Source organism: Myotis yumanensis, unplaced genomic scaffold (genome assembly GCF_028538775.1).
Source record: "Myotis yumanensis isolate MYYU_CA2020_CCGP unplaced genomic scaffold, mMyoYum1.0.hap1 SCAF_5, whole genome shotgun sequence".
Classification (NCBI taxonomy): Eukaryota; Metazoa; Chordata; class Mammalia; order Chiroptera; family Vespertilionidae; genus Myotis; species Myotis yumanensis.
Genome location: NW_027223756.1, coordinates 18,104,287 through 18,117,025, shown reverse-complemented (window position 1 = coordinate 18,117,025; position 12,739 = coordinate 18,104,287). Strand labels below are relative to the sequence as shown.

The 12,739-nt window shown below is 49.7% G+C and overlaps 1 protein-coding gene across 2 annotated transcripts; it reads right to left on the bottom strand.

The window, feature by feature from the left end:
- Positions 1-9,108: 9,108 nt before the first annotated feature.
- Positions 9,109-12,474, bottom strand: HAND1 (heart and neural crest derivatives expressed 1). 2 transcript variants are annotated; one of them, XM_070417103.1, is made up of 2 exons: positions 11,694-12,474; positions 9,109-10,095 (listed from the first exon to the last, which is right to left on the bottom strand). In XM_070417103.1, the coding sequence occupies exons 1-2, from the start codon at positions 12,234-12,236 to the stop codon at positions 9,991-9,993; spliced, it is 648 nt and encodes a 215-aa protein (XP_070273204.1). In that variant the 5' UTR covers positions 12,237-12,474; the 3' UTR covers positions 9,109-9,990. The 2 variants fall into 2 exon arrangements, with proteins under 2 accessions (XP_070273204.1, XP_070273203.1); XM_070417102.1 differs by having other exon boundaries at positions 9,109-10,089; positions 11,694-12,302.
- Positions 12,475-12,739: the final 265 nt, after the last annotated feature.

The window sequence follows — 12,739 nt, the reverse complement described above, 5'->3', positions numbered from 1 at the left end:
TACATTGTTCTTAACTTAATTAGGGTACTCCTAAGGCTTAGAAAGAGCCACACTCAAGGGGCCAAAGAGCCGCATGTGGCTCGCGAGCCGCAGTTTGCCGACCGCGGGTTTAGAACAAGGAAGAACTGGAAACAACCTCAACTAATAGGGGACTGCTTTTAAAAAGGTTATACTTTTACATTACATACTTACAATAATTACTATATATAAATTATATATAATACATAGTATTATAAGTATATGTCAAAATTATAAAACAATATTTAATGACATTCTTAGTTTAAAAACACTAGATATGTATACTATATATGTATACAAATTATATTAATATGAGTATATACGATGTGGATATGCATAGTTACATCTGTGTATACAGGGTGTCCCCCCCCCAAAAAAATGTATACACACTCTAACAGCTGATAGCTCCATTGATGTTTCTTTTCAGATTTAACTCACTATGCCTTTATAATTATTCAAAATGTGTACACATTTTTTGGGACACCCTGTGTACATACACACACAGAGCTGTATTTAATGTGACTATGATCATATTGTAGGCATATCAACGCATCTATTTCCCAACCCCGTGTACGGCCATACTATATCTTCTGTATCTATAAAATTCAGAGAAAGGATAAAATAGGAAGGAAGAGGCTTTCTGAAAATCAAGAGAGCTTCCTGGAAGAAGAGGCTCCCAAGCAGGCCCTTTAAGAAAATGGCAGGTTAGGCAGGAGACTGAGGATGAGGGAAGTCCAGTCCGGAGCGGAAAGCCTCAGAGGCCAGAGTGAGGAGCTTGACCTTGGGAGTCACCAAACCTACAACCATTAAAAACAAAGCCAGACAACGAAATGTGGCCAAGAAAATGCGTGTCCGCTGCGTGCCGTGCCGGCTGTCCGCGGGGCTCTGCAAACAGCTTGTCCCCCAAGGAGCCGGGAATCTCAGGGGAGCTCATACCTAGACAGCGGTGGAAGCAGGCCTCCCTGCTGAAAACCAGGGGTCTGCGAGGAAGGCTCGGAGCCCAACGCACAGGGGAGGCGTGCGTGCGTGAGTGGGTGCGTGCGTGCGTGCGTGCGTGCGTGCGTGCGTGCGTTCGTGGATGCGTGCGTGCGTGGGAGCGTGAGTGGGTGCGTGCGTGCGTGCGTGGGTGCGTGGGAGCTTGCGTGGGTGGGTGGGTGCGTGCATGGGTACGTGCGTGGGTGCGTGCGTGCGTAAAGGGCTGGCCCGTCTTGGAGAAGCCGTGTAGTGAGCTTAGTTAAGCGACGGTGGCTAGGGCCGCTTCCTGAGGACGCTGGCCACCAGCAAGCGTGGACTCTGAGCCGTTGGAGCGCGTCTGTGTCCAGCCAGATGGCGCAGGCAGGAGTGGGCCAGGCTTTAGGGGGCACAGTCAGCGGGCAGGGGGCAGGCTTAGCCAGGTCAGCGAGCAGCAGCCCGAAGGTGGAACTGTGTCCGAGGAAGCTGTCCGAAACCCAGAGACGGAGGACGGGGGGAAGACAAGACCCCAGCCTGCCCGCGGGGTTTATCTCCTCTAGACGAGGTTGAACGTGGCTGAGACCCTTTGAACAGTTCCACGGAGGCTCCACCCTCTGCCATGGTAAGGGTGTTTTATTTCTGGTTTCTAATACCACTTTTCAAACGAATTCTATTCCTATTTCGCCCTAGGAATGTTTCCAAAGCTGAACGTGAAAAAGTGCTCAGGATGACATCCCCGCAGAAATGATGGCTTCTGTTTGTTAAACGCCTACTAGGTGCTGGACACTCTGCTAGAATATTTTTTTCTGTTCTGTTCTATTACCATTTCTGGCAATCATCCTCACACAAACCTCCAAAAAAGTGATCCTCCCTAATGTTCAGGTGGGGAAACTGAGGCTCAGAGAAGCTAAATAGATAGCTTATTCAGGGTCTTATGGTGAGCCAGAATGGGGACCCGTGCTAATCCGACTCCGTGTCCCATGCAACCTCTACCACAGAGAGAAGCAGATCCTGACAGTGTGGGAGATGGCAGGGTAGCGAATGCTGTTGGAATTCCGGAAGCCACCAGTCAGGTATTCCGGGCAGGGGGAGCCGCCCTCTGCAGGCCATGAGCCCAGTGCAGTCGTGGCAAAGGAATTTGTAGTTACCAGGAGAAGATTGTGTTTTGTTCAGTGGCTCCCACCCCATCAGAAGAAGAAAACGTGTGATGCATTTTAGACTTTGTAATAGGGAAATACAGACTCCTACCCCAAGGTGCCTCTAGGGAAGAAAGCCTCAGAGATCTTGGATTGTAAAACCCATCATCCCTCAGGAATTTGCCTCCTTCCCAGGACTCCCGGCTCTGTGAACGTTCTGGGTCCCTTCTTTCCTGAAACTGCCAAAGAAAGTTAGGAAAAGTGGGCCCTGGGGCTCTCGAGTCACTGTGGAGTCGGGAGTCCTCCCTGGTTTCTCTACAGAACACAGAGGAAGGAGTATGTCCACCAGGTGGCGGCCTCCCCTAGTGGTAGCCCCAGGAGGCATGGGAAGGCTCAGGGGAATGCCCCCTCACAGATGCAATGTTATAAATACCATTTACTAAGCACTATTTACTAAATACTATTGTAAAAACCTAGACAGTCGAAGCAGAAAGGGACTTAAATCTCTGGTCCCACCTTCTCATTTTACAAATAACACCGAAGTCCAGTAGGGGCAAGGAAATGCTCAAGGTCACACAGCAGGCTGAACCCCCTTCTCTTGACCTCTGGGTCTGGGGCTCTTTCCACCACACTCACTGTTCTCACACTCCCATGAACACCTCCTCACTCCATTGGGCCGCCGGAACACTACCCTACGTTACGCCAAGAGCTGGGGGCAGGGGAAAGCCATGTTCCCTTGCCCTTACCTGCCATTCCCTATTGCTTCCAAAGCAGGCCCTGCAGCCCAGCCCCAACTACAACAGCAGCAGTAGTAATGGCCCACGTTTACTACTGTCTGTTCTGGGCCAGGCTAAGAGCTTTTAGATCTTCACATCTCTGAGCTATTCTGCTTTCCCTTTTACAGAAGAGGGCTTTGGGGCTCAGAAAGGATAATAAGCCTGCCCCATGCCACACAGCTTATCCGACCAGCTGATGTGGTTTTCCTATTTTTTTTTATTTTTTTAAAATATATATTTTATTGATTTTTTACAGAGAGGAAGGGAGAGGGAAAGAGAGTTAGAAACATCGATGAGAGAGAAGCATCGATCAGCTGCCTCCTGCACACCCCCTACCGGGGATGTGCCTGCAACCAAGGTACATGCCCTTGACTGGAATCGAACCCGGGACCCTTCAGTCCGCAGGCCGACGCTCTATCCACTGAGCCCAACCAGTCAGGGCTGGTTTTCCTATTTTAGCCTGACAATTCCGTGAGTTGAGGAAAGGTATTGTTAGCCCATCTTAGAGATTAGAAAACTGGGGCCCAAGAGGATGATTGGCCCAAGATCACCTGACTCATGGTAGACTTGAATCTGAAACCCAGGGCTCCACCCACTGGGTGGAACCTCCAAAGGACCCTCCACATCTCACTGCACAACTACAGTCCCCAGGTGTCTCTGGAAGTCATGGAACTCAGCAGGTAAAATGGCAGGTTTGGGAGACAGATGGGTCTGGGTCTATATGCCAGCCCTGCCGCCTAATAGTGATGTGACCATGAATAAATTACCCTCTGTGATTGTTTGGAGGGTCAGGGAGCCCATATATATTGGGCACTGCTGCCTGAACACATTAAGTGTTTAGTAAATGGAGGCTATTTATTGATATGATTAACTAAAGCTATGTGTCTAATATTCCTGCTACCTGAGCCTTAAGACCTGCATTGTTCAATATGGCAGCCATTAGCCACATGTGGCTATTGAACGCTTGCACTGTGGTCCAAACTGAGAAGAGCTTTAAGTATAAAACACGACCCCCACCCCCGATTTTGAAGGCTTAGTATTAAAAAAAATTAAAATATCTCATTAATAAATTTATATTGACTACAGGTTGAAATTATATCAGACATATTAAATAAAATAAATATTTAACATAAAAAATATAAAATATATTAAATTTAATTCCATCTGTTTCTCTTTACTTTTTTAATGTGGCTACTAAAAAGTTTGTAATTACATACATACCTCGTATTTGTGGCTTACGTTATATTTCTACTGTATAATGCTGCCTTATATAGTTTCAGAAATTCAACTGCTACTGCCTACCTGCCTCTCAGTTTGCCTTCATGATTTGGAATGTGAGGGCTTTGAACCAAGAATGCACTCACTAGCTGTGTGCCCTTGAGCAAGTCACTGTTACCTTCTAGGCCTGTCAGAAATATGCACTACATTTCCAAAACAAGCAAACAAACTTAAATAAATTCTTAGTACCTCACAAGATTATTGTAGGGATTAAATAATGTAATAAAAATAGCTCTGCAGTGGACAACATGCTGAGTACTTCACACACCTTATCCCATTCAGTCCTCATAAACCCCGGCAAGTGGAGGCAATGATCTCTCCCATTTTGTAGATGAGAAAATTGAGGCTCAGTAACGTGTTCAGGGTCTCTTGCCACTGTATTGTTCTTTAACCTGCACTAGAAGTAAAAGGTGTTAAGTAAACAAAGGGAAAAGAAAAATACAACATCCCATGTGACCTTGGGCCCTCTCCCATTGGGGCCTCAGTTTCCCCTTCTGTAAAGTGAGAGAAATGTTTAGATCTTTGAAGTCCCAGTATTTTGGGGTGCTTTGAACATTTCAGTGAACGTAAGACTTCTGGAACTCGCAAGTCCAATGCCTTCTGTGTCCATTCTGTGGGGATAAATGTGTATTTCTGTTTGTTTTAATAACATTTGTAGGAGCTTTATATAGTGTCTATGTCTGCTTACATTAGACGCTGTGTATTATAGTTAAGAGTCTTTCACTGTTTCCCATATAAACCTTGTTTTTTTATGGGTTTGGGAGAGCTCAGCTGTAAAAACTCAGCTTTAAAAAAAAAAATTTTTTTTTTCCAAACAAATTCAGTTTAAATCAGGAGACTGGTTTCAGACACTTTAGAGCTTGCATATTTTTTCTTCCCAGTCACTATTCATTTAAAAATGAGATTGGCTGATTTCTTAGTTTCGTTTCTTTTATGAGGATTTAGCAAGACCATAAGCTTAGCTGCTGGTTGCATGAAGAGAAAGGATGAATAGCCCTTTCCAAGAGAGCCCTGGGCCTCAAGTCTCCAGGCTGCCTTCTAATCCCTTGACTGGCTGTGTGACCCTGAGCTGGTCACTTCACCTCTCTGGGTTTTCCTTTCTCCTTCTATCCATGAGGAGCCATAATCCCTGCCCCTGCTTCCTTCTAGTTTCTAGGGAGGAAAATGTGCTTAGAGAAGTGAAGGTACTGAGGAAAGGTGAATGAGCTGCACAAACATCAGAGTCTGGGGCAAAGAATAACATTCTGAATTTTTCACCAGCAGAAAGTCGATTCCTAGATTCAGTGTTACAGCTGGGAAAGAATCTGGGGATCAAGAAACTCACCCCTTCATCACTATATACATGGATCCACTCTGAGTGGGGACAGAGGAAGAGGATTCCAGGTGAGTTGGAATCCCAGATCCTTTCCCAAAATCCCTTCTTTCTTTCTCTACCTTACTTTACCAACGAAGATCAGACTAAGAGGCTGTATTTGCACACACGTACTTACATACATACATACATCCTGGAGGCACTTTGAAATGTGGGGAAAAGCCAGGTCTCTGGAGACAGCAAGACCCGCCCTTTGATCCGAGCTCTGTCAGCCTTTACGGTCCATGTGACCTTGAACAAAAAGTCCTTCACCTCTCTGAGCCTCAGCTGCCTTAGTATCAACCTCACACAATTCTCATAAGGCTTAATGAAATAATTCATACCAAGGGCTTCCATAATTTCCTTAATAAATTTTAGTTGTTATTATTTCATGCATTAATAGGTTTTAAATGTGAGAGAAAAGTCTTTATTTACTGTGTAGAAGGAAAAAGCAACTCATCAAGACAAATATTTACTATTGTATGTTAATTGATGGTGATTATATGGATTCTTTCTTACTCATTATGTTTATACCCACAGCTAGGTACTCAATTAACATGTACTGACTAAACAGTGTATACTGGCAATCAGAGAAATTAGAAGGAAATTGCAGCTTACGTTTTTATTGTAAAACTAATACTTTTTCATTGTATAAAAGAAAGTAGATGCCCTTGCTGGTTTGTTTCAGTAGATGGAGAGTGGGCCCTCAGACTGAAGGGTCCCAGGTTTGATTCTAATCAAGGGTATGAACCTCAGTTGCAGGCTTTATCACTGGCTGGCCGTGGCTGGGGCGCATGTGGGAGGCAACCAATCCATGTCTCTCTCGCACATCGATATTTTTCTCTCTCTGTCCTCCCCTTCCACTCTCTCAAATCAATAGAAAAATATCCTAGGGAAAAGAGTAGGAAAAAAATACGCAGGAGGAAAAATCAAAATTATCCTTATTCCCTCAACTCAGAGGTAGAGGTGTAAATGTCTTGATGTATATTCTTCCACTTTTTCTCCATGAATGTTTATTCATTCATTAATTTCTTTTCACATAAAACAGGTCAGGATGGACAGTCTTCAGTAACCTGGGAGAGTTCCCCCCCCCCCCCCCCCGCAACGTAATATATCATGAACAATCTCCATGTCAACCCTCACATTTTTTTTCTAGTGGCTGAGTAGTAACCCACTGTACGGGTGGATTTCTTTAACCAGCTATAATTCTGTAATTATAGCCCATCTGGGTCCTCTCCTATTTTTCACTCCTTAGTAGACTAGTCCTGTAGTTAAAGGTTTGTAACACCAATGAGTATTTCCTTACGAGAAATTCCTGGAATTTACTTTTAAGTTCATGACCATTCCATTTTATCCCTAGATTTTTTTTTTTAAGGTGATGCCCTTAATAATAATAATAATGGCACTGCTTCTGCCACAGCCCGGTTGAGGTAGGTTTCTGGCAAACAGCACTGAACGGTGGGAGAGAATAAGAAAGTAAAGACCGGGCTCTAAAGCCATTTCACAGGAGGGGGATTGAAGAAGGGTGAGAGGCGCGGTGAGAAGAGAGGAGAGACAGCGCAGAGACCGGTTTTTTGGAACCCGGAACTACTCCGTTCCTCACCAGGGGACCCGCTGTTCCAGTCCTAGAGGGGGGGCTGGGCACGCTAAGCCCCTGGAATGAGGCTTGGGGAAAGTGGGAGGACAACCGAGTGACCCCTCAGTGGGCATGCCCCGGTTCAGCTCCCAGGTCCTAGGTCTGAAATTGGGACAGACGTGGCTGGGGCTGAATTTGAGGCACCACCCGCTCAATGGGGGGTTTGGGCCCGGGCCGCTGGGGTTTCCGAGGAGGCCTGGTTAGGCAAACGTGGCTGGGGCTGCGCAGGCGGTACCCCTCCGTATCCTCTCTCCTCTCACTGGACGGGACGCAAGAAAGGGGACCCGGTGCGCATTCTTCCCGTGCCTAGGATACTTTGGGAACTAAAAATAGTCCCCAGAGCGCGCACAGCAGTGAGACTGAGGATGGTCTGAAAACCCAACTGGAGTCCTGGGTTCGAATCCCAGTGAGGCCCCCTCCGCGCTGGCACAGGTCGATCGGTTCGCTCCCTGAGCCTCAGTGTCTCGGTGCGTGCGGACCAGGATTTCTAAGGGGCTTTCTAGCTCTAGGAAAGGAAAAGAAAGAAAGAAAAAAAACCCGATTTTTGTTTTCTGCTCTGCCCGAGGGACCTTCGGGCCTGGGGCCGGGAACTGAGGCCGGGGGAGGGGTGTGCCAGGACGGCTCATTACCGCGAGGTGTTGCCCTAGTTAAATCACCGGCCTGTTTGATCTGGAGGCGGGTGGCGAGAGGGAAAAAAGAAAAAAGTAGGGGGGTAGGAGTGGAGAGAGGCTCACACCTCCCCCACCATTTCCTCACGTCCATAAAACACCTTTTATTAACTCCTTCGTGTCCGGAAAGGCCCGCGTGGCCGCTGGGCCCCTGCCACGGTGTTTACAGCCAAGACTAATGGGGCCCTATATTCACCCCGATGCTAGGACGAGGCGCCTGGACACACCTGGCCCAGAGCTGCCGGGGGTCTCCTTTCTGGACCCCAAGCCACGGCCCCCAGCTCCCAGTGTGGGGCTAGAAAGCGCCCAGGGACCCACGCGCGTGTTCCCCCAGAGGGAGCACCGGAGACCCGCACAAGCACTGCAGACCATGCGACCCTCAGGCAATCGGGGGAGCTGTTCAGAGGCATAAAAGCGCTTAGCCTAGTGCCTAGCACAGTTGCTCGCAAGCAAAGCAAAACTAGTTGTCTGTACTCTATTATTCAGGGACATGTAACAGTCTTTTTGCCCACCCCAGTTTAGCCCAGCGTGCGCCAAAAATGCACCCTCTTTTACTCACCCCCACACCCAGCCCTGGGTGTGCATGTGGGAGCGCACAGATGGCTCTCCTACACAAGTGGCGGAACTAGCATGCACATACCCCCACCCCTTTGCACAATCCGTGTGCTCTCACAATTATTTGTTGAGTGCGTTATTGCTGGAGAGAAACCTAAAAGTCTCAATTTAACTATAAGCATTCACAAGCTTATTTTGCTCTTGTATAAAATAATAGCTGCTTCGACTGGTCGAGCCCTTACTGCGTGCTGGGAGCTATGCTAAGCAGACCCTCGTTGGCCCTGGCACGGGCACTGGGCTCCGAGTGAGTTTCCGCACCATTACCTACACAACTATGTTCTTCATTTAATGTGGATGAACACCGTATGCTGGAACACATCCCTCTCTTCCCAGCTTCACTGCCCTTGCCTAATAACCCCACTTCCTTCATACTAACCCGGTGTTAGACCAGCCCAAATGCCGACCCACCTAAGTCATAGCCCGACAATCTGGGTCTAATTCCTTTCTAGTTTTCCTTTCTGTGAGTTCTCTAAAGTTATCCTGTCCCGCAGTTATGTTCTAAGGAGAGCTTTGTTCTTCCTTCAAGGAATAAGTCCTTTATCTGCCCCCTCCCTTTGACGTGACTTGTAGTTTGGTTTGGCATTTATCGAAAAAAGTAGGAGCAGGAGGCTCTCTACCTAGCAGAAACAATGAAGCCAGGGATACCCACCAAGACATCACACAGGCTTCCTCCGGTTTCAGAAAATGTTTTATTAGTCAAGAGCATAGATACTGCTTTGGCAAGGGGAGAGGGCGGTGAGTGGTCATATAGATTTGAGGTAGAAAAAGGGTGGGGATGGGGGAATAAACAAACACCTGAGCACAGCAGGCATCGTAGGTAGTTTAAATACATAAAAACTTTTCAACATTGGGAAAAGCTTTTATTTACAAATGAAGGGAGGGAGGGAACCAGGGGAAGGAAAGAAGGAAGAAGAAAGAAGGAAGGAGAAACGAAAGGAAAGAAGGAAGGGGAAAATGTGTTTCCCTTGGAGCTAAGTAGGAAGTGCAGCAACAAAAAAAATAAAATAAAAACACCACTGTTTGAGAGAGATTAACAACAAAAGGCAGCCCTCCATCTTCCCGACCTGGTTCTCTGTTATTGGCAGTAAACTATTGATTCCTCTTATTGCATTTTAATTAGGGAATTGAGCACTCAAGGGTTTTGATTGGAACCAGAGGGAATTAGAAAGAGAGCCAGATAGCACAGCGGGGAAGGTGCGGGGGAGGGGGGGGGGTTCCAAATTCGCCCCAGAAGGGTTGGAAGGGTGCGTCTTAGCCGCTCGTCCGGAGTCCCACAGTCTCTCCCTTTCGTATATAGTGCTGCCAAGAGCCGCCCTCTTGGTTATGGGGGTGGATATATATATTTCTCTTTCTCTTAATGTATTAAAAACAATTTCAAATGACATTGCACGTGCGATCCAAGTGTGTTGTTGCAGCCAGCGACCTGCCAGCACACAGCAGAGGCTCGGCAGGATGCGCCCCATAAGCCCCTGGTACCCAGAGCCTGGCACTCGTCTCCTTCCTCTCCTCCCGGGCCTCTGGGGTCGGCCGCGGTGATGGGGTCCTCTGCGCGGGCCTTGGCTCACTGGTTTAACTCCAGCGCCCAGACTTGCTGTGGCCAGCCTGTGCGCCCTTTAATCCTCTTCTCGCCTGGGCCCAGGGCAGGAGGAAAGCCTTCGTGCTGCTGCTGCCAGAGGACATGCACAAAAAAAGAGGCGAGAGAGACAGGTTTAAATTTTTCTGCTCCAGTCGCCAGAGCGTAGAGTGGGGTTGGGGGAAAGGTGTTGGGAGCAGTAACTGGGAGCCTTTAAATAAGTGACGGATTTCTGTTTGCGAAATAGGCAAACAAGCTCATAAAATTTGCCTTTATGCTCCAAGTCTGGGGGTGGGGGCAGTATGGGCTGGGCAGCTGCTGGGGGTTCCATAATGAGAATTTTCTGTGTCTAGTGAAATTGATGCACCTAGGTTTGGTGTGATGGCGCCCAAGAGAGAGGCTGCAGGGATTGGAATGGGAGGGGTGAGAATCCACAGTTTTCCCACTCACGCTCAAGGACCTGCTCTCCCCACACAGCCCACAGGCTTTCCAATCTGGTTTAGCCCCTGGGCTTGGACACTGGGTTGGATCCCCACCCGCCTGCTGGTGCTGGGTAGCTTCAGACAGCTGGGCGAAGGGTACTCGGCCTGGCCTACTATCCCACACCCCCTTCCCCGCTCTCCAGCGGCGATTCTTGAAAGAGGCGGTGAAGTGTAGAAGGTGGGAATAGGCCCAGTAACTACTGCCACCGAGGTGTCGCTGGGCCTGCATCTCCTCTAGCTGAGGGCAGAGGTTTATGGACTCGATGCCTATCTTTCCCAGTCTCCCCAGTTGAACTTTCCCTAGTTTGCTACAGCCTCTGCGGGTCAGACCAAACCCAGCGGGGCTCTCTAGTCAGCTTCCCCCGGCAGCAGCCTGAGCCGGAGCATACTAACCTAGAGAAACTAGTTCCCTAGCCTGGAAATCTCCACCCTCTGAGGTTCCACAGCTCTGGGCCAGCAGAATCAGCCTTCAGAAAATGTCTCCCTCACTGGAGAGGATGGAGAAAGGCCAAGTAGAGACTGTGATCTCCAAAGCCAAAAGAAGTTAGTGAGACTCTCCCTTGTTGATGTTGATACACCAAACCATCGAGGTCGCCCGTGGAACTACCCCGTGGGAAGTGGTGCTCTGGACTGAGAGTAGAAGACCTGACTTGTTTTACCCCAGCTGCATCTCTGACTCCTCGGGTGGGTGGCCTTCACCTCCAGTCCCACTCTGGGCCTCAGTTTCCCTGTCTATAGGAGGATGTAGGTAGACTAGCCTCTCCAGCAAAGGTCCTTTGAAAACAGTAACTAAGTCCGTAAGCATAAATTCACACTCAGGCACATTAAGTAAGGAACTCCTACAGCATTCTTAAAGTAGCTTCCAGAAGAGCCAGGGATAGCTAAGAACCCCTCGAAATTGGAAGCGAAATATATGTGTATTTTCTCCGGGTCTTAAGCTTCCAGTGGATTCTTAAAAGGGACTCCATAGCCCTTCCAAAAAAGTTAAGACTATGTCTTCATTCACAGCCTTACAAACAATATCCCTCATTACGTTCATATATTAATCTTTCTCCCTCACGCACACAATCCCACATTTCAACCATCTCAGAACTTCCCGCAGCCTCTCAAAATCTCGCACACCGCAACACAGGCGCCTCCATTGCGCGCTCGCCTGCCGGTACCCAGCGCTCGCGCCCTTGGCTGGAGCTTAGAGGCCCCCGAACTTACCAGCTCCCTTTTCCGCTTGCTCTCGCGACCGCCATCCACCTTCTTGATTTCGGCCTTGAAGGCCTCGGGGTCGCCGGCCTGTGCGTCCTTGGCCAGCACGTCCATCAGGTAGGCGATGTAGCTGGTGGCCAGGCGCAGAGTCTTGATCTTGGAGAGCTTGGTGTCGGCCGGCACGTTGGGGATGCACTCGCGCAGCTCCGCAAACGCGCTGTTAATGCTCTCTGTGCGCTTCCGCTCCTTCTTGGGTCCTGAGCCTTTCCGCCGGCCCAGGCGGCCGCTGAGGGCCTCCAGGCTCCCCGGGCTCTGGCCGGACCTGGCGTCCGGGACGTAAGCGGCAGAGGCCGCTGCTGCTGTGGGTGGTGGCCCGCCGGTGGGGAAGTCCGGAGCAGCGTCAGGGGGACTCAGCAGCCAGCTCTGGAAGTAGGGCCGCTCCTGGTGACAACGCGAGGCCGGGCCGAAGAGGAAGGGCTCGTGGAGCACCGGGTGCGCGGGGTGCGGGTGGTGATGGTGGTGATGGTGTGAGTAGCTGCCCACGAGGTTCATGTTGGAGCGGCACCTGGTCTGCACCGCCAGCCCACTTAGTGCCGCCCCATGCACTCCCGAGACGACCGAGGCCACCCGTGAGCTCGCGGCGGCGCTCCCGAGGGTGCGCGGGCTTGGGAGAGTCCCGGACAAGGCGGTGGGTGCGCGGGCTTGGGGAGAGTCCCGGGCCGGGCTAAGGAAGAGACGCGCAGCCTGCCGCTTCCGTGGCGGTGCCACGAACTGAGGATACAGATACAGATGCGGCGTAGAGACCTGTTTAACCCTTCTGCGGCCTCCCCTTCAGGGTCTGGCTTATATAAGGCCACGGCTTTGATGTCAACCTCTCCCTGGAACCAATGGCAGGGGGGTGGGGGTGGCCGTCCCTGTTTTTAAGCTCAGCTTGAGCCACTCGCCTCCAGGCTGCCTGCGGGGGGGACAGGGAGGCGGCCCGCCTCGGCCCCTCCCCCTCCCGGTGTTCGGCTGGGGCGGGGGAGGCAGGGGCAGCGGACTCGAGGCACAGGCCT